Source organism: Asterias rubens, chromosome 17 (assembly GCF_902459465.1).
Source record: "Asterias rubens chromosome 17, eAstRub1.3, whole genome shotgun sequence".
Lineage (NCBI taxonomy): Eukaryota > Metazoa > Echinodermata > Asteroidea > Forcipulatida > Asteriidae > Asterias > Asterias rubens.
In genome coordinates, this window is record NC_047078.1 from 7,501,238 (window position 1) to 7,523,509 (window position 22,272).

The 22,272-nt window shown below is 37.0% G+C and overlaps 1 protein-coding gene across 5 annotated transcripts in view; it reads right to left on the reverse strand.

The window, feature by feature from the left end:
• LOC117301478 (roundabout homolog 1-like) overlaps nt 1-20,199 on the reverse strand; it is a 74,822-nt gene extending 54,623 nt beyond the window's left edge. For all 5 annotated transcript variants that reach the window (XM_033785500.1, XM_033785499.1, XM_033785498.1 and 2 more), the window contains exons 1-2: nt 19,696-20,199; nt 1,999-2,138 (exon numbers count right to left, since the gene is read on the reverse strand). In XM_033785500.1, the coding sequence (XP_033641391.1) occupies nt 1,999-2,138; nt 19,696-19,792 (237 nt within the window). In that variant the 5' untranslated portion in view covers nt 19,793-20,199. The remainder of the gene's footprint in view (nt 1-1,998; nt 2,139-19,695) is intronic.
• Between the last annotated feature and the right edge of the window lie 2,073 nt (nt 20,200-22,272).

A 22,272-nucleotide genomic window follows, 5' to 3' on the forward strand; every position in this document is an offset into this window, starting at 1 on the left:
TATTTGATATAGAAGTTGTGATACACGAAGTGTGGGCCTTGGACAATACTGTTTACCGAAAGGGTCCAATGGCTTTAAAACAAAATGCTTTGTTTCATCTGTTTATCAAAATAATGCAATTCATAACTCGCATATTTCTACACTTCATGAGAATTTCTTAACAATACATAGCCAAAATATTGACTCATCGAAGTAACGATAAATGCATACTTACAAGCCAGAAAATTAAATAACTTTTAGAATTTTATTTTTTTCTTCGGCCCGCTTTTCTGATTCCTGGAACCTCCCATTCATGAGATTCGATGGCATGGAGAATTACAAACAAATCAACATCAGTTTGTACACAAAGAGTTTTGATTTTGGTAAAGTAAGGGGAAGGCTTTTGAATAGCTTTCGGTAAAAAAAAAAATTCTTGAAAAATCCTGTCACATAAGAGTATGATACATCATGGAGGAAGAAAATTACCTGGATGGATACATACTTGCAGTAGTTTGCAGAACTGACATTCCTCCTAACTCCTGATATCCTCATTTTAAATAATATCAAAGAACTACCAAACATGTAACCTTAACTTTCATGACAAATCCTACATTATGTTTTCCTTCTGCTGTGCAATAAACCCTCAATCCTTTACTCTCATTTACCAAAAAAATTATCTGGACGACATCACAATAATATCGTCACAATAGGATGTTGAAAACAACATGGTAAATATCGATGTTGGTTTTGAAAATACCAAAACATCGTTACAGAGACGATATTCCTTTTATAAAGACAATATATTCAATTATTTCTAAAATATGTTAATTTTATCGTCACAATGGGATGTTGAAAACAACATGGTAAATATCGATGTTGGTTTTGAAAATACCAAAACATCGTTACAGAGACGATATTCCTTTTATAAAGACAATATATTCAATTATTTCCAAAATATGTTAATTTTCAGACCGCCGTCGCAGGTTTCTCTAAGGATTTCCAACAACCCTCACAGGAAAATCAGATTTGTTTGGGCTGATGCGTTTTTTTCCAACTATGAACCAACGATATATTATCAGCAGTCAACATTATGTATGTACTCAGTCCTTGTGATAGGAATTCCAAAGCTGATGGTATCAGACCTTGATCTATACTTAGAATTGTTGTAGCATTCTAGGCTAGGCCCGATGATACTAAGATTCATCACTGCACAGCAACTAATAGCCTTGATGTTAAAGGAACTAGTTGCCTTGGATCGGGCAAGTTGGTCTAAGCGTTTGAAACCGATTTGATGTCTCATGCAAAATGTATAATAGATTTTTCACTATTTTCTCAAACCCAGATAGCCAAACTTCTGCAGGTTTGTCAGTTTATGTATATGGTTTATTACAAAGTGCTTACACTGTCAGCAACTGTTTTGTTAGCAAAACCAATTCTGTAATGTTCATTTAAAGGGACACGTTGCCTTGGATCGGGCGAGTTGGTCTATGAAAAGAGTTTGAAACCCTTTGTTATAAAATGCATATGGTTAGAAAGATGTTTTAAAAGTAGAATATATAAATCCACGAAAATATGCCTCGAAATTGCGTGGTTTTCCTTTTACTTTGCGAACTAACACGGTTTGCCATTTTCAGAGTCAAAAACTTGATGGCGTGCCGTGTTAGTTCACAAGGTAAGGAACATGTTTGTTTTATAACATTTGATGGTTTAAAATGCTTTTCATGGACCAACTTGCCATGAGAGTGGTCTGGTACCCTTCTCTACCTGTACAATAACACTTACTATTATAATAGGTTCAGGCTGCACAACTGCTCTACACATGAGAGTGGTCTGGTACCCTCCTCAGTATAATAACACTTACCATTAAAATAGGTTCAGGCTACCCAACTGCTCTACACATAAGAGTGGTCTGGTACCCTTCTCTGTACAATGACACTTACTGTTATCATAGGTTCAGGTTGCCCAACTGCTCTACACATAAGAGTGGTCTGGTACCCTTCTCTGTACAATGACACTTACCGTTATCATAGGTTCAGGTTGCCCAACTGCTCTACACATAAGAGTGGTTGGTTCCCCTCTCTGCACAATGACACTCTGCGGATGTTCAGTTATCCGTGGTTTGAAATCTTCTTTTCTGTTGCCCCCTGTTCCTCCAATCACTGTAAAATCAATCAGAAACATTCCATAAAATATAACGATAATCGTTTTTGTTCTGAAAAGAAACATTATTGTTGTAAACACAAATACTTGCTTTATGTACACAGATATAATAATCTGGGAGGCTAATCATCCTTACTCGCAGCTAAGAGCTGAATTGCGAAGGACGCGGCTACAACGTGTTCGAGGAAGCAAGCAAGCACATCAACCCATTAAGATCTGGGAAATCCTTCGTGGCACACCACTGAACCAGCGCACAACTCTACTCACATATGGCCCTGGCCAGGTATCGAACCAGGGTCACCTTGGTGAAAGGCGAGCGCTCTACGCACAAGCCAACCATACCCCCTTCACTTTTGTCTTGCTGCCAAAAGCCCCTTTGACATGACATAAATTTAGCTAGTTTGTAAAATTTTACAAAATGTACCATGTCTGAAAGGACAGCGATTCTTTTCTACTTTTCGAGTTTACAAAATCTTGTAAAACATTGCTATATTTTACAACCATGCTGAAGTTAAGCAAGGGACCACAGTTAAGTTGCTGTCGTGTGAATAGCACGTCGGCCGTAAAAGATCTAGAAATACATTTATATAAAGCAAACTTGACAATAGTCAAACCATGGAGGTTAAAACATGAAGTACAAACAACCCAAAGCACATGGACAAAGTGTGATTTACCTTCTTTCAGTTTCAACAACACATGTATGTACTTTGAGAGTAAATTGAATGCAAGTGTGAGAATGGTGAAGTGCATATTATGTCCTGATGCTTTCAAAGTTCTATCAATTTAATGGAGAGAATATATTGAGATGTCTTTGACAAGAAGAGTGCTTGTCGGTTAACTTCAAGCTCTATACTTCAGGCAATCGGAGGCCTCGAGCAAGTCTACGCATAAACCCATGAAGTTTATTTTATCAACTTTTGCAGTGCCCTGCAATCATTTCATGGTTTTAATATTAGCGGAAATCTATCGGAGCTGTATACATGTATACATATATGGCTTTGACACACCTTGCAAACAATGCAACAATACAGAGGTATCATGAGTTAACAAACTCATTCATTTCGTAGGAAAAATAGAACTTGAAAAACAGTAAAAAGCGGTAAACAGTATTGTCCAAGTCCTACGCTTTGTGTATCATTACTGTATATAAAATAACAAACCTGTGAAAATTTAGGCTTAATCGGTCATCGGAGTCGGGACATAATAACGGGAAAACCCACCCTTGTTTCCGCGCGTTTCGCCGTGTCATGACATTGTGTTTAAAATAAATTTGTATTCTCGATATCGAGAGTTGATATTGTTTTAGCGTTTTCTCAAAAAGTAAAGCATTTCATGGAATAATATATCAAGAGAAGTCTTTCACCACTACTTTCTGTAAACCCTGTAAGTTATTTGTAAATCTGTGAACCTTTATTTATTTTTTTTCTGTTCCGAAAGTGTCCAATGGCTTTAACATATACATATTTAATAAAAACTACAAAAGTAAAAGGTACTGTCCACAACCTTTTTTCCATATTTTTTTTTTTTGGGGGGGGGGGGGGGCGGTGATAGTTTATGCCTACAACTTGAAAAAGGGTAAAAACCAAAACTAATACTCTTTATCCCCGATGCAAATTTAACTCTTATATCGTGCCAAAAGAGAGGATTCGAACTGCCTCTAGCTACTGGTAGTCTAGTTGTTAAGACACTGCTCTAGAATTGCAAGGGTCGTTGGTTTAAATCCCACCCGAGTAACATGCCTGTTATATTTTTTTCACAGGACTCCGGAAAGTACTGAGTATACAGTGCTAACACACGTCGGTGTATGGGTAAAAACCAAAATTAATATTGAAAAAGTTGATTTCATTTTACCACATCATCAACAAAAAAATAACAAATTAAAAATCTTCAAATCACCACCCTAGAATCCAAATGGATTGCTCCTGGGTCAAGCAGGACTTTTATTTTCTACAACAAGCAAGCAATAACTGTGCCTGTCAACACATATCCAACTGGTTGAAGATCCCATGGCTGCTTAGATCTGACATGGCCGACAGTGTGCAGGAATATGTCTGCAATGCTACATATTATCTATCAACTTTGAATTCATACTAATAATAATAGTAATAAGACATTTGTAAATCGCCTACTGCAAAAAGCCTCTAAGCGCATAAAGAGAACAATAAAATTACAATGAGAGAAAGATACAAGATACAAATAAGCAAATTACAAACAAGCAGCTTTAAACAAATGAGTTTTCAACAGGGACTTAAAGCATTGTAAAGAATTAGCTTGGCGAACATGCACAGGAAGACTATTCCAAAGAAGCGGCGCCTAGATTGATGTACATGTAGGTGTTTAGATTGATGTACATGTAGGTGAACATGCACAGTGATTTGAGAAAGAGTGTGCCGGAGGTTTTGAGTTAAACCCGGTTTATACTTCCTGCGAATGCGAGTAAGATACGAATGTTGACTTCACAAATTCACATAACGAATAATTCGCAAGAGGTTGAGTTGTGCTCAACTCTCTTGTGAATATGACGTCAAATTCACATCGCATTCGCAGGAAGTATGAACCGACAAATACCGTGGTCTGAAGAAAATGAAGCTTTCAACACAAGTACAGTTTTATAGTACGTAGTGCATACTCAATTCTCGCCCACCATAAAGTCTTGTCCAAGGAGGTATACAGTTACACTACTGAAAAGGGTTTCCATGCTGGGCATACTATAGGGCCAACGTGTAGGCCTTCGCATGCACGTTAAATCAAATCTATGGTTTATGGTTAGTTTTTTAAAACATTCAAAAAATTTGTGATCCAACGACCCAATTGCATTATGAAATTACAATTTTAAAAGACATTCAAAGAACACACAAAATGTAAGATAATCAAACCGTCTTCACTAAAGGTGAAATTTTGCCTGTGGGTATCAAGTGGATTTTTTTTAAAACAAAAAAAGTCAAGTACAAGATTGCCAACCCCCCCCCCCCCCCTCATCAATCCCTAAATAACCCTATATTATTATCATCAATAAAACACCCAAAATACAGCATACTGTAGTATAGGACATGGCACACTACAAGCAGTACGTACATGTACGTGACATGCAAGCAGGCAAGCCCTGGTAAAGAGCATGTGGCAAGAGGCAAATCGTGATGACTTGTCTAGCCTTTAAATAAAGGAGTTTTACATGTTCACATCCATAACATGTGCTGCATTGTTATTAGTACGTAATTTGCTTATCTGCTTATTGTAAGATTTGTTGAGTGTTTTCTCTTTGTATGTTGTATGTAGCTGATTGTTTGTGTACAGCGCTTCGAGAATTTGCATCCATAAGGCTCTTTATGTTAAATGTTTCTTTATTATTATTATTATTATTATTATTATTATTATTATTATGAGGACAACACCATGGCTTGGCTTTCTGGTCTTTTTGGAATTTAGGTACTTGAATTTTTCATTGTGTAACACAAAACTTATTGTCCACAGATTTACATTAAAGACCTGCTTGAACGAAAATGTCAAGTCGTGAACTTTGCTGAATTCCACTTAAAATGTTTTCGATGAATTAGGAAATCGAGTCATATGATTATAAATAGGTTTCAATTGTGTAAAAAAAAAACAATCATTTTGTATGCCCTTGTCCAGAGCTTTTCTGCGAGATTTGCGAAAAGCCCCGTTACGTAATCACTCTCAAAACGTCATAAGTAGATAAAGCCGCTTTGTTGCAGCGTGGATGTATAACAAAGCAACCTCCCACAAATGACGTCAGCGGCATTGTCCTTTGACACCCGCTCTCAACGGCAGAAGTGTTTTTAGGTAGGGGCCTGATTTTTTACTCGATAATTACGAAAAGTTCAGAAGTGTACACATATCAAAATTACATTAAAATGGTGAACAAGTGCATTATAAACAAGTAAAAATACCATTTCTGTTGAAAACATTCCGCTCAGGTAGCTGTTTAAACTTACACTGTTTGAAGATAAAGATGATAGAGAGCTTCCCTTGAAATATTACTTGCTGAGGTGCTGTAGTTTTTGAGAAATTAGTAAAACAATGTCACGAAGACTTGTTTTACACGCTAATACTTTTAGTCTCCTGAAACAAAAAAATTATTTTCTTGACTTGTTTTACTGATTTCTCAAAAACTACAGCAGCTCATTAAGTAATATTTTAAGGGAAGCTTTCTACCAGCATTAAACTAGTTAAGTTTAATGTAAATCTGTTGACATTGTGTTTTGCGTCCTACAAAAAGCACCTACATGTAGACCCTTTAAAAACGGAGTTTTACATGTGCGCATTCATAACATGTACTGCGTGAGGACAATACCATGGCATGACTGGTCTGGCTCAAAGCAGTTGACGTACATTAAATGCATGACAGCATCCCGGGACTACACCACAGACCACAGCCTTGACACTTTCCGCTTTTTAAAGCTTCTTTCGTATATTTGCTTTCACTCTTTGGTCCGTCGTGGTCAAGACGACCAAAAGGCACACCCTTGAGTCGGAGAGTACTGCGCATGAGTCCAAGGGTCACAGTAGTTTGTAATTTATGCCGTGACAAAATAGCAGAGCAGTCTTGACAAATTAAATATAATCTGAAACAGGCAGATATTATTAAATATTATAAATCTCATCGCTATAAGATGCTTTCTGATTTTAGATACGTAGTGATGAGATTTAAAAGCATTATGGCCTGGATGTATGGTTCTACAATTTATTTATTTTTTGAACAGGAAGTCCAAACCAGAAAGGCAATTCCATGGTCAGTCGCATTACACTTTTCTGTGTCATTTCTTGATCTTGGTGCTAGTAGTTCTGTGTGAGATAATCCTTCCACTAAGTTTATCGTCGGAAATGTTGTGGGCTTTTTGCTCTGATGTTATAATGTTGTAAAAAGCGGTCAGTCGCATTACACAAAAATGACACTGTAAAACTAAAAATACACTAGTCACAATTCAAAAGATTCCTCTAACTAAAAAAAGTTGCGAAAGTTTGACTACACGTTACACACAACTCTTATGTAAGTATCCAATAGGATAAATGGTCAGCAACTTGAACTTTAAGGTACACTACCAAAACCATGGCCAGTCGCATTACGGTCAGTCGCTTTAAAATTTTCCAGTAAATTTAGCCACGCCTACATGGAGCCCAAGCTGAGTTCTTATTTGGTTCATATGAGTCCTTGTCAGCAACTAAAAATAAATTGGTTTCATATGTTAGCTATATAACATGGAAAGAAAGTTGTGACAAAAATTTGGTGTTTTTTTTGTGTCATGTCCATGTTTGCTTGGAACTGCCCGGAAAGTTTTTGATACCATATTCCAAAAGGATTAACAACTTTGTGTACAGTTTGGGACCATCTGTTAAAATTTTCTTCAATGCACTTGTCCTCATTCGATTTTTGCCTGCAAACCTGTAACTTCTTGGATCTCATGTAAATTACTGATAATATGAGTCACATCAGTGGTCCATTTGCAGCACAAAATTGGTATAAATTGCAACATTTAAGACCAGGCTCTATTGCTTGTTCACCCTGTGCACATCATGATGATATGATCTATGGTTGACTTTGATTGGTTTGAACGTTGAAACATGGTAATAAGTTATGATTGTTAACGTTCAAGTCCCTCCTCAATACAAACAAATTATTGGCAGAATCTTGACTCCTATGGAAACTGATACTTTGATTATAGTCCGGGCTTGATATTTGCATTTAGTGGTTGCTCTTACTTCACATCTCATCTATCATATTTGTGTATGAATTGACAATAAATCCTTGTCTTTATATAGCCTGATGTACTGTATGAATTATTGCTTTGAATGCATTCTACGTAGTACATCCTGATTGCAACATGAACAGTTGCATAGGAACACCACAACTAAAGGCCCCTAATCAATACTATGCATCAATAGGATGTGTTATAACAAGGCAAGGTCTGAGCATTGACGGTGAACTGTAGCTTCCACCATGAGTATGGTCTCATAATACCAAACATGTAATTTACTCTTTAAAAAAAAGGGGGAGAGGCAAGGCAATGTTTGAGTATTAATGGTAAACTGTACAGCTTCCACCATGAGTATGGTCACATAATACCAAACGTGTAATACAAAAAACGGGAAAGCAAGGCAATGTTTGATCATTAATGGTAAACTGTAGCTTCCACCATGAGTATGGTCACATGCAATTATACCAAACATGTAATTTACTCTTTTTAATAAAAAATAAAATAAAAATAAAAAAGGGGGGGTGGGGGGAGAAGGCAAGGCAAGGTTTGAGTATTAATGGTAAACTGTACCTTCCACCATGAGTATGGCCACATTTAATTATACCAAACATGTACAAGTAGAAATTTAAGTCTTCATAGGGTGCCCTTTACCGAGGAGAAAATGCCTTGGTGCCCTTGCCCTTTCAAAAATGAAGCATACAGGCCTAACCTTCATTGTACATGTGCGATAATATCAGGAGATGTACCAAATTTTGACTGCTGATACTATCGTCAGGTAATATTGCTGATATGTTGACAAATCAATAAATCTATAAAGTCAAAATTACCCTACAGAAAAGACCATATCGAATAACCCCTTTGTTGCTATGATAAGTGGCCATATTATAAGGGCAGACCATATGCGTGTCTAAACGGGTACATCAAAGAAGCATGCAAGGTTCCCGGTTTGATTTTTATGGCACACACACGCACACGTACAGGCTCACAGACGCCATGTTGTGGGCAGGTACTTCAATGGTAAGGTCATAATTTTGGTAAGATCTATAGGTTTAATAATGGCTCATCCTCCAACAACAGCGGAAAACAGTTATTGTGCGGAGGAAATGGGCGATTAAATAAACAAATAAATGGAGGCAAACAACAAAATAAAATTACTTCATTAAATTGAATAGCTTACATTGTTATCGCTGGTTAGCAGACCCAATGGGTTCTTGGTTTCTATGGTTTCTCCCGCCATGATTGGATTAGGATTTCCAAAAGCTGGTGCCTTGATTTTGGATTTTGTCCAAAGCAACAACAACGCTGTTCTATTACACAGTCCGGCCATCTGCCATGTAAATGGCAAATGCTCCATTCAGGAGGATGCCTTCTTTCGTATTGACCCAATTCACCTGAGGTCATCATCAGAATAATCTGGGATGGTCAATGTCACTGTGCGTTATTCAGTGAAGTGCGCATTTTAGGCGACGCAGCGTTTACACACGAAAACCTATTGACCACCAAAATGGCACAGTCGCCACATGTGACATGCATGCAAAGGGGTCAATAGGCCTACACATTGGAGACTGATTTTCTTGCAAGGTACCAATTGTACAAACAATTTGGTTACAATAAAAAAAAATTGTTGACAAAAATTTCAAAAAGATTTTAAATTAATACTTAATGTGTGGGTGTCTTCTCCCACAGGGCACAAGTCAAAATCAATTTTAAATAAATTTGTGAATATCGCCTTCATCGCAAGTTGTATCATACTTTCAAAACCAAAATCAATATTGATTATATATAGCCTTCGTCATCATACCATATGCAGGCATGTATTCTTTGTTTTTGAAAGGGCAAGGGCACCAAGGCATTTTCACTTTGGTAAAAGGAAACCCTATGAGGGAATTGTAAATTTCTACTGCAGAGCATTTTAAGGGCACCAAGGCAATGACCAGGGGGCATGGAGGCAATCGCCTCCGTTGCGTTGCCTTTATGAAGTATCAGGCCTGCTTATTATTATCGTTATCTTTGGTGATACCAGTCAGCCACCACTAATATGTACCCTTTCCTATTACGCAGTTTCCAGCTTTATGATAACCAAAAGTACAATCCACAATACACTAGACTGACTACTGCACTTGTAATATGAATAGTACGCCATAATGCCTCTTTAAGCATTGACTTGCACTAAAAGCGAAAATCAGCGTGAGACCTAGCCACAAAGCTTACAGCAGGCAGCGTGATATTGGCATCTGGCACATTGCTATGACAAAGAAACACCTTCAACACAGCATGCACAGCAGTCTATCACAGCCATGCTGTGAAGACTGATGGCAATAACCTAGCCGTACACAAAGTAAATTACAACTTACTAGCAGACACATCTAGACCATTCTAGACCAAGGATGTCTTTTCAGGTTATTCAGGGTCACTTCACTGAATAAACATGACTCTCTCATCATCGATGTTGTAGACATCCCATACATTTTACAAGCAAACGTTGTTGTGCATCCCAAAATCATTTCTTTAAATGATTTGGGTACTTTTTGTAACAAAAAACACAATGTCCACAGATTTACATTAACACAGTTTTAAGATAATGATAGTACAAAGCTTACCTTCAAATATTACTTGCTGAGGTGCTTTATTTTTTTGTGAAATGAGTTAAACAATGTTATGAAAGTTCGTTTTAAATGCTAAAATTATTTTTGTCTCACTGAGAAGAAAATTATTTCTGTGACTTGTTTTACTCATTTCTCAAAAACTACAGCACCTCAGTAAGTAATATTTTGAATGAATGCAAATAATATTGAGTAGCAATTGGTGATTTCTCAGTAGCAATTGGGACATTTTGCGTAGCATTTCGCTCTGCTATACTAGGGAAATCACTCGCTGATTGACCATGTCCAACAATGTCAACATTGAGGCATTTATTTAAGACTACAGTCCAATTTGACTGTATGAACACTGCACTGATGGGTTCAATATTTCATCTTGGCATTATTTATAAATGGGCAATGTTGAAAAATGATACAATAGTGGTTGTCTAATGCCAGACTTGAAGGAACCACTTGCGTTATCACCATGTAGCCTTCGGCACACGCTAGATTAACCATCACTTAGCCATTAAGACTTGTTCACACTAGTGTTGACATTGTCTCTCACTAACTAAAGTCAATTCTATACTCAGTGGTATTGCAGCATCTGAATTACATCATTCTGTACTGACTACTCAACCGTGACTAATTGGTATCATTCAATTATTTCCCAATTATCGGTCCAAGTCATTAAATGAACAAATGCTGTCCAATCCTACTCCTTCATTTTACTCATTAACAACTTGACTCTAACTTAATGCAGATACAATTTACAAGGCTAGAACAAAGAATGTAAAATCACTTCCCTAATCTTACAGAAGGCTCCCCTTTTCTGTTGAACAGCTGATGAAACAATGACTATAGGGGAAGGAGGTGTTTTCTTTAAGTTATAATTACTTGAATTTTTTCAAGCCCATGATTATTTAAATCAGAAGACCCCCCCCCCCCCCCTCCCAAAAAAAAAAAAAAATTACTAAAGGCCCGGACACTCAAGCCCCGATAACGAGAACGAAAGCGATAAAAATGCACATCCTCGATTGGTTGAATGAGCGTGGGCGTACTCTGTGTGGAGCATTTCAACCATTCGAGGACGTTCATTTTTATCGTTCTCGCTTTCGTTATCGGGGCCTAGTGTTACCGGTGTGGTGGTTTCAACTTTCCGCTGTGTTCAGTTTTCCGAATGACCAAATACGGTAGCATTACGTCATGCGATGCCTGCGCACAGCAAGCAAAAGTAGTCCATTTTTAGTGCCGTACTGAGTCATCCGTTACCCTCCGGTAGCTGTCATGGCGGCGTCCACGAGTCGGGTACAACTATGCGGCAAACGCGTGGATCGTATGAGGTTTTTTTTATGCAAGCAGAGTGTGACCTGCCTAAAGTTGTACCCATGAATACATGTAAAGATGGGGCAAGAGATTATGTGACTACACAGAAAAGAATCGTAATATAAACAATGTGGGGGTCACTGCTGAGAGAACTACAGTACTCGCCAGGGTACTCGCGGCGGTATCTGACAGGTCACCCGGAAAACTGAACACGCCGGAAAGCTAAAACCGTTCGAAACAACATGTTGATATGTCCGACTACGTCACCCGGAAAACTGAACACGGCGGATAACTGAAACCGCCACACCGGGCCTTTATACTTGCTACACAAGAACAAGAAACATTTCTCAAAAATGTCTTCGTAAATGCTCCATTTCAGATCAGCAGCAGGGTTCTTACCCAGGTTCATTTAGGAACTGTAGTTTAAAGGCACTGGACACTATTGGTAATAACTCAAAATAACTGTTAGCATAAAGCCTCACTTGGTAACGAGTAATGGGAAGAGATTGGTAGTATAAAACACTGAGAATGCTGTGTTCATGTTCTTGCTCAATGGGGTGGAAGACACAACTCTTTGATGACAGTTTTAAAACTGTTCTTCCCTACAGCCGATTTCAGGAAACGCTAGGATGAATCCGATCTCGAGTTAGGACGAGTAACCCGTCCTAACTTAGCATGGGTTCAATGCGTCCTAACGTCTATGTATATGGAACTTAACTCATCTGAAGTCCTGAAGATTAATCCTAAGTTAGAAAGAGTTTGGTGAAATCGAAGGCTGGACAACTCCTAGTCAATATGTTGTTACTGTCAAAATATTTAGAATGATGGAATGAGCAATGCAAAAATGAACCTTTCTCCCGCCGTATTTCAACCATCCACCACCTGCCTTTCTGCTTCCCTGCCTGCCTCTGTACCTCTATGCCAGGTGTTTCTAGTGTCTGGGGGTATTTAGGAATTGTAATGTGTTTTGCTAAGAATGGAATAATATTTCTTTATATTGAAGGTAGTGGAAGCACTTAAAAGCACTGGACACTATTGGTAACTACTCAAAATAATTGTTAGCATAAAAACTTACTTGGTTACAAGCTATGGAGAGCTGTTGATAGTATAAAACATTGTGAGAAAGGGCTCCCTCTGAAGAATATAGTTTTCGAGAAACAAGTCATTTTCCACTATGATATTTGAATTTGATCTCGAGACCTCAGAATTAGATGTTGAGGTCCCGAAGTCAAGCATCTGAAAGCACACAACTTCGTCTCTGACATTTACTACTCATTGTCCAGTGTCTTTAAAAGACTAAATAATGGCATAAAAACTATATCATATAAGCTTCGATAGCAACACATCTTTATCGGGCGCAAAGAAGGGGACATTCATGCCAAGCACATGATAGAAGTTAGTAATTGCTACGAAACAGTTTTTCTTAGCTAAGGTGCTACCAAGTACCTTCCTTGTTCTATCAGACCATCAGACTAACATGGCAATGCTTTGATACTGTACATGAATTGAAGTGTAGAGAAACTTGTTTTCATTTCAAAAAAAGGCTCTAACTTTCTCATTTCTTGTACAAAATAAAATTTAAAAAAGTTGTGTCATATCACAATGCTGTCAAGACTCATATTGAAGGTTGGGAAATGGTTTAATAAACAAAGCGCAAAATATGAACTGATTTCGCATGAGATTTCATTTAAATTTTAATTGCTTTAAAGGGTGTATGTAACTTTTGTAGGACAAAAAACACAATGTCCACAGATTTACACTAAACTTACACAGTTTGAAGATAATGATACTAGAAAGCTTCCCTGAAAATATTACGTGCTGAAGTGCTGTAGTTTTGGGGAAATAAAACAATGTCATGAAAATAATTGTCGTCTCATCAGACAAAAATTATTGTAAGCATTTACAAACGTATTTTCATGACATTGTTTTACTCATTTCTCAAAAACTACAGCACCTCAGTAAGTAATATTTGAAGGGAAGATTTCCACTATCATTATCTTCAAACCCTGTAAGTTTAATGTAAATCTATGGACATTTTGAAAAGGTACCCAAATCCTTTAAAACAGCAGGTTATGCAAACACACAGCAGATCTGCATTGTAGAAAGATGCAATTTTCGCTTCTTCTTCTACGATAGAGTAAAATCAAACACGGTATTTGTTGAATCTATTTATTCTTAAGTGTAGGATGTTGACAAGTACTCTGTATGTAATTACTGAGTACCAATATGACAAAGCAGACAGTGTTTACCAACTCCTAGATCTATATAACAGCCACTCCATCACTGCTTGTTTATAATCAAAGAGGGTTGAAGGATGTGGTATGCACAAAGCAAACCATGGGCCAATTTCATAGAGCTGCTTAAGCAACAAATTTGGTTAAGCACGAAAATAGCTTGCTCGTTTTACACAGGTTACTGGCCAAAATGTCATGCAATATACATTGCTTGTGACTGGTATTGAGCTATTGTTTACTTAGCATAACAATTGAGTGGAGTCTTGGCCGGTATTCTGATTTTACTAAGCATGGATTATTTTGCTTAAGCAGATTTTTTTGCGTAAGCAGCTCGATGAAATTGGGCCCATATCGTTTTTTAAAGGCAGTGGATTTATTTTTTTAGTAATGAAAGAAAATAACACCCTTGTCACACGAAGTTGTGCTTTCAGATGCTTGATTTCGGGACCTCAAATTCTGAATCCGAGGTCTCAAAATCAAATCCGTGGAAAATGACTTCTTTCTCAAAAACTACATACTTTCAGAGGGAGCCGTTTCTCACAATGTTTTATACTATCAACCTCTCCCCATTACTCGTTACCAAGAAAGGTTTTATGCTAATGATTATTTAGAGTTATTAGAAATTATTATTTTAGAGTAAATTAGAAAGGTTTTATGCTAATAATTATTTTAGAGTAATTACCAATAGTGTGCACTGCCTTTAAAGCTAACTCGAGGTGAGGGGCTACAAGAAGAGAATTACAAGGGGAAATTGACAGAACTTTGTTCACTAGACCATTGCAAAAGATGAGGGTCACAACGCCAGACGGAAAATATATGTTTTCAAGCAAATAGTGTTTTTGACCTCAGGTTCATTTCTCATGTAAAATCTACAATCATAAAAATGTGCCCACAAAGAGTGATATTGATGACAGTTAAAAAAAAAAGCACAATCATAAAATTCATAAGTACAACTCGGATTCAACTGTTGTCAAAGAGCTACACTGCGGAACATGTACTCTTCAAATGCAGTATTTGGCCTCTTGCTATAAAGTTGAATACATTTACTGCATTAATTGTTGTTCTCTGGTACTGATAGTGATAGTGCAACATCAATCATCTTGAAGCTCCACATAAACCAAGGCCCAAACCTTCCCATGCACTTTTGTTTGATACAATACAACAGCAAAACCCAACTCAAACCAATTCTTTAACTCTAGTAGGCCTAGGTGGTGAAATACGCCTCGGCAACTCTTTCTTGTTAGGCCAAATGCAACAAATACTAGGTAATCGTCCCCTCCCTCATCCTTTTTTGAGGCAGCATCTTTTTTTCCATTTTTTTTTTTTTTTTTTTTTTCCATTTTGTTTTTCAAAAAGACAACATTTTCGTGTATTTCTTATAAAAACTTACTAATTTTTCAAGAACTTGTAGCGAAAGTAAATGGTGAACTTAAACTGAAGAATTGGTGGCCAGTTCGAATTAAAATGCTTGGCGGCCACCTTTTAAAGAAATACAAAATTAAAAAGGCCCTCATCATCCTCTTTTTTAAAACAATCTGGACGATCAACTGTTATTACTTGGCCTTATGGCACAGTACAGCGGTCCAATCACTAAGCCCAGGTTAATGGATGGCACCACCATGGGTTATTGCTAATGACTCCTGCAAAGCTAGCCTCATTTCAAGCCACAGTAATATGAGATAAACTTGGATCTAGCCTGCCATAGATTAGGCCAAGTAAAAGGAAATAACAGTTGGTTGTCTGGGTTTTTCATAAAAGAACAGGATAAATGCCTTTTCATTTTTTACTTCTTTCAAAGGTGGCCACAAAGAATTTTGATTCAAACTGGCCACCAATTCTTCAGTTCAAAGGCAGTGGACACTATAGGCAATTACTCAAAATATTATTAGCATAAAACCTTTCTTGGTAACGAGTAATGGGGAGAGGTTGATGGTAAAAAAACAGTTTGAGAAACGGCTCCCTGAAGTAATGTAGTTTTCGAGAAAGAAGTAATTTTCCTTGAATTTGATTTCGAGACCTCATATTTAGAATTTGAGGTATCGAAATCAAGCATCTGCCAACTTTGTGTGACAAGAGTGTTTTTTTTTCTTTCATTATTATCTCGCAACTTCGACGACCGATTGAGCTCATATTTTCACAGGTTTGTTATTTTATGCATATGTTGAGATACACCAACTGTGAAGGCTAGTCTTTGACAATTACCAACATTGTCCAGTGTCTTTAAAGTCACAACTTACTTTATATAGTTACAAGTTCTTAAAAGATGAGTTTAATGAGAATTCAAAGGAAAATTTGTCTTTTTGAAGAAGAAAAAAAGGATGAGAGAGGGGACGATCAACTGGTATTTTTTTTATTTGGCCTTACAGTTACCGATGAGACGTTGGAGTCATACGTAGTGACAGATCACTGTATGACAACATGAGATTCTCACTATACTGCAACTCAACATTCATCAACCTAGATCTAGTCAGAGCATGGAGTCCGTCCTCCATGGTCAAACATAACAAATTCTACTGACCTCAAATGACTTAAGTAGAGAAACAGGCTTAGTCAACTCTCATTGATATATGATAGTAATTTCAAGTGAAGATGTCATTGGTTTGTAAATTCACGTTTGTAGTATTCACACAAATATGAAAACTGATTTCAATGCAGTTTTTAGGGTTTGACTCTCTCAAATATAAAGTGATGTTTACATGGAAAATTTTGAGAGAAAAATAATATCAATATTGTACATTTTCTTGTACATTTAGGAATACAATGTATTGTACAAATCAATCTTAAATAATAATTTCAGAAACTATTTTTTTTTTTTTTTTTTTTTTTTTTCAGTGTGAATACACTGAAGGTGAAAGAATTTTCAAGCTTCATTTTCTGATATAAAATGCTACGAAAAAAACCATATTGGCATAATGAAAATTAAGAAACTCACAACCACAAGTCCCCATTTTTGTATTTAAAAAAAAAGGTCGGAAAAGGAATGCAACAACATCAAGAGACAGAAATAATTCTAGACATTGAATGGCTTAAGTGACAGGAACACTGTGTTGGTTGACATACTCTCTTCATGTATGCAGGGCTCAATTCTAGATACTGGCGCCACCCACTATAAAGGAGGTAGTTTCATCTTCAAGCCATAAGCATCAAGCACATCAAGTATGTATCACTCTTCTCAACTCTCTGTAAGAATGACGGACATTGAGGCACCACAGGGTTTAAGGACTGACTAGTTGAAGGCAAACTACAATCAATATTGTACATTGGGGAGTGAAGCGAGAATAGACCAGGTAACTCGTCACACCTGTCTCATCATGGGTAGTCAACTATAGGAGCCACTAATACATTGATCCTTTAACTTCACACTATTCACAGAGGTGCTCAAATCATTTAGAAATCGCCACAATCCAATGTCTGCCGTCAAAATAACTTTCTTATTTTCCCCATCAAAATAACTACTGAAGTGAAAACACAAATCCATGCTTGCTTTACATGTACAGTACATCGTATGTTTGCTGGATTTCAAACTGTGATGTGCCTAACGAGACAATCAAATGTACATTTGTGAAAAACAGAATGTGTGATTGCCTCAAAGATTGATAAAAAGACTAACACTGCTTCTTTTTGTTGTCTTTCTTCTTTATTCTAACTACTAAAATTAAACACAAATCCATGCTTGCTATATTCCATAGATGTCAGTGTACACATGTAGGCATTATACGTTTGCTGGATTTCAAACTATGATGTGCCCAACATGACAATCTTGTACATTTTATGAAAAACAAGAAAGTATCATTGCCTCAAAGATTGATAAAAAGATACTGCTTCTTTTTGTTTTCTTTCTTCTTTTTCCCCCATCAAAATAACTACTAAAATTAAACAAAATCCATGCTTGCTTAATTCCATACATGTACACTGTACACATGTAGGCAATGTTTGCTGGATTTGTGACAAACAGAACGTATGATTACGTCAAAGATTGATAAATAGATACCGCTTCATCCAGTATTGTTTGCCAGTCACTTGATATAGCGTGCTTTCTGATTGCAAAGGAGGTTAGATCAATTCAAATCAGACATTCAACAAACATCTCAAGTTGAAAAATGTCAGGGGAGGGGGTTTGCTGTATAAAAAAATTAAAAAATAAAAAATAAAAATTGACAAAAACATCCAAGGTAAAACACATTAGGAATACATTTCAATGGAACGAATTCCTGATAAAAAAGTAACCATCTTTCAAAGTGAACATAATTTCCCCAACTTTGTCTGGGGATAAATTGGGGGAAATGGAGGATTTTAAGCACACACAAAATCAAAATCAAAATGATCTGCTAATTTTGTTATTCTTGACTGTACATGTACTTGTTCATATTATTATGTTGTGGAAACCCTGCTCGTCCAACATCTGGATATTGATAAATCTTGTTGATTATCATTTGCCATAATATAGGCCTACTTGGCTGATATAACTAGTTACATGTAAGACTGCATCTTGCTGCAAAAAAATCATTAATGTTAAGGTGAATTGAAATCAATGAATGGATGTGTCTGCGTAAAAAAAATCTAATACTTAATTTTTTGTGCGTGATTGTCAATGTACTTGTTGTCAATGTCACATGCATGTGTTTTCATAACAATATTAATTTGAAATATTTGTAGTGTATTTGAGCTTATTACATAGGTTTAGTGGTGAGGATTTATCATCTTACTGCTCTGAACACACATCTCAAAACTGCATGCAGGGTTGAAAAAAATGGAAATCGTTTTTATTTATATAAAAAAAAAATTAAAAAAACATTTGTTATGCTCCAGAATCGTTTAATTCAGTGTCTTTGACCAAAATGTTGTTCCATGAGTGCCCCACAATCCTGGGAGAACCATGGCATGAGTGCAAACATTTCTGTCCATGTTTTATTGCATGGAGGAAAAACACTGCAAGGTTTCTGTCTATGTCCATAGTGTGGTAAGTGTTCAAATCGGATGATTCTATTTAGACATAAAAAGGAAGACTCCTACATGCCAGGGTTGGTAGCCAGAGTGCACAGAAAACATCCATTCAGAATCTTATATCAAGATTATGAATGAATACCCCAAATTATCTCTATAAATTGCATAGTCAACAAACGAACCTCAAAAAGGATATTTTGGAAACTCATTTTTGTTTTCTAAATCGGTAAATTACATGTATGTATGTATGCCAATGCTTCCTTCTTGAAAGAGCAAGGGCACCAAGAGAAATGTTTTCCTATGTAAAAGGCATCTTTGTGATGAAACTGTGAATTGCTATTGGAATATTTCAGGAGGCACCAGGGCAATGATCAATGGCATGGAGGCAATTGCCTCAGAGAAGAACAAGGCCTGTGATGCATCATGCCTGTTGTGTGGATTTGAAAATGTACAGACTAAATTGACGAAATCGGTGAATAAATTCTCTTTTTTAGCAGAGCAAAATGCTAAGCAAAATGTCCCAGTCGCTATTCAGAAAATAACCATTTGCTACTCAACATTACCATTCAGTGCGCACATATTTTGTTTAGTCAAAATATTTTGCTAAATGCAAAAATGCTGGAGGAAATGGTCCCAGGAAATTAAAATGTGTCTTTTGCCAGAGACTTAGACAGAGGAATCTTCAGAAAGTATACTGCATGAAAACGCCTGGAGTGGCTCTCTAAACATACAGTTTGATGATTACATGTAAAAACTTACCAACAGGGATGAGAACAAATGCCCATAACAAGAAGGCTATTCCACAAAGATTTGACTTGATGCTGCAGCACTCATTTCCATCCAAAACGTACTTCATTGTACTCACAGATATGAATATTAAGATACAGTGTTGACAGCCACTGACAGTTTACAGCAACAAATATTCCCGATGACTCCACAAGAAAAGTCAACTACTGAAGAAAGCACCATTTGATGTCATGAAAAAAATCCAGTCCGCTTGACACCAAATCTACAGCAGCGCATCCTTGATTTAACTTGAACGGAAGATATATCCCATCGAAATAGGTGAGGAAGGAATCTGCACTAGCTGTGTTGGATATGCGGCTAGTTGCGATGACCCATGCTAAATGATTTGAGCTCACTCCCGCTCTGGATGTGGTGGTGCTACTAAAAAAGTGTGACACAAGCAACACTGAGTTGAGGAATGCCTACACATTACAGTGGTGGCAGACTACATGCTGCCTAAACTGACTCCCTGCCTGCGTGCCGGCCAGTCACTGCTGCTGCTGCATCACGGCTTGCCCTCATCACTATACAAAAGCAATGCCAAGCAATAAGGTCATTTCATTCTATTGCAGGGGTAACCAACCTGTTTAAGTATTTGTGGCCATTTTTATAAATGGAGGCTTTATGTTATCCTTGTATTCCCTGTAACAATTTATATTTCTAAGGCATGGTAATACTACATTCATTGATCTGGGCTTCAAGTACCGAATGCAGACTACATGCATGCTATGTTTTAACCAGCTCTGACCTTTTAAAAAAAAAAAGGAAATTCCTTTTGAGTTACATGTACGCGCAAAACACAAAGTTTCAACTTCCTTTAGAAAATATTTTCATTGCAAATGGATGATGCATTAAATATTGAATGTCATTTTTATACAGTTTTTTTGTTTGTTTAATTTATTCTTAGTAAAGCCCAGTTCATACTCCCTGCGAATGTGAATGCGATATGAATGTTGACCTCACATATTCGCAACGAATAATTCGCAGCAGTTTTTCATGTTTTTCATGTTGAGTTGTGCTCAACTCTCCTGCGGATATCGCAGCGAAAACACAGTTGTGACGTCAAATTCAGGTCAAATTTGCATTGCATTCGCATGTGCGGGGAGTATGAACCGGGCTTTACATACTGTTTGATAGTACAATAATATGAAAATACTCATTCTTAATTTCGTACAAGAAAAAATCCAACAACAAAACACATAGATTCTCCGGCAATTACAATACAAGAAGATCTGCGGTTGGAGCATCTTGATGCTTTTGTCTCATTATCAACACACAGTCAAGGTCAGTCCCGTTACTATGGCTATACATGCACACTGAGGGGTTCCTGCATCTGTACATCACTCATTGCACAAATCACATGTGAAAACTTCTGGCAAATTAGCCACAATTAATCTGCTTCAATGGTTTACTAGCCTGGCTGACACATGACCAGGGAAAACATCATTCATGCATACTGCATCAACACTTCATACACTAAACTGTTACGCACAATATTTCTACATCATGTTTCATTTATATTTATAAGTAAACACCCCTCACATAATTAATTAATTAAGACTAATTTATGGTTAGAAATAAACATAAAAATCAAATATCTGAGGATAATTTTAATGAACAATTCCTGAATGCGTGGAACAATTAGTCTGCATAGCAAGGACTTCCGTACTCTAATAACATGGTTACCATAGTTACCTTGCTAGCTACGAGTAATATTTATGGTTCCTTTGCTTAATAGCTTGTTCATGTGTTCTGGCAAAATTTCATGGTGATGTAAACTTACTCCGGAAAGCAATATTATTGTGTACTACTTTTGTGCTTCAAAAAGCTGCTCTGAAAAATTGGGCCCAGCTCATTATAGTGTCGTGATGACAAATCTGTTATGGATTTTGGATTCACAAGCTACCAATTCTTTAATAACGTCTCAGACTGTAGACTGTAGGAAAACCAAAGCGGCATGGTATCATTCCTTCTTGAATACAAATGAAGCAACAGTCATATTTATCAACATATTAAATTGCGCGTTAACCATTTGTTAATTTGCAATATCTCTTTGGGTACCCAAAAAATACAACTAGAAGATGGCACAGGGGAGAAAAAAAATCACGAACTATTTAAAGAATTTAAGTACACCAATAATAATAATTTAAGATTTTAAATCACCATCTTTCGTTCTTTTTTTTTTTTCGTGGTTCTGCCGTCGATTTCACAAAGAGTTAGGACTCGTCTTATCTCGAGTTAGGACGAGTAACTCGTCCTAACTTAGGATTAATCTTAAGGTCTGCATGCTACAGTGCAGGGTTGGGACTCGTCTTAAGTCCTAAGATTAGTCTTAAGTTCGGAAGAGTTTTGTGAAATCGACGGCTGATCTCGCTTTTGAGTCACACTGTACTGTGTGCCTCTTGCCAGATAGAACCCTTTCACCAAGAACAGGCCAACACGTCAAACCGACCGCATTTAGCTTCTATTAATCGATCACAATTGATTCACAGAGATGTTATTTTAAAAACCTTTGGAAAAGGGGCTGAAGCGACGACTTGCTTTCAGCAG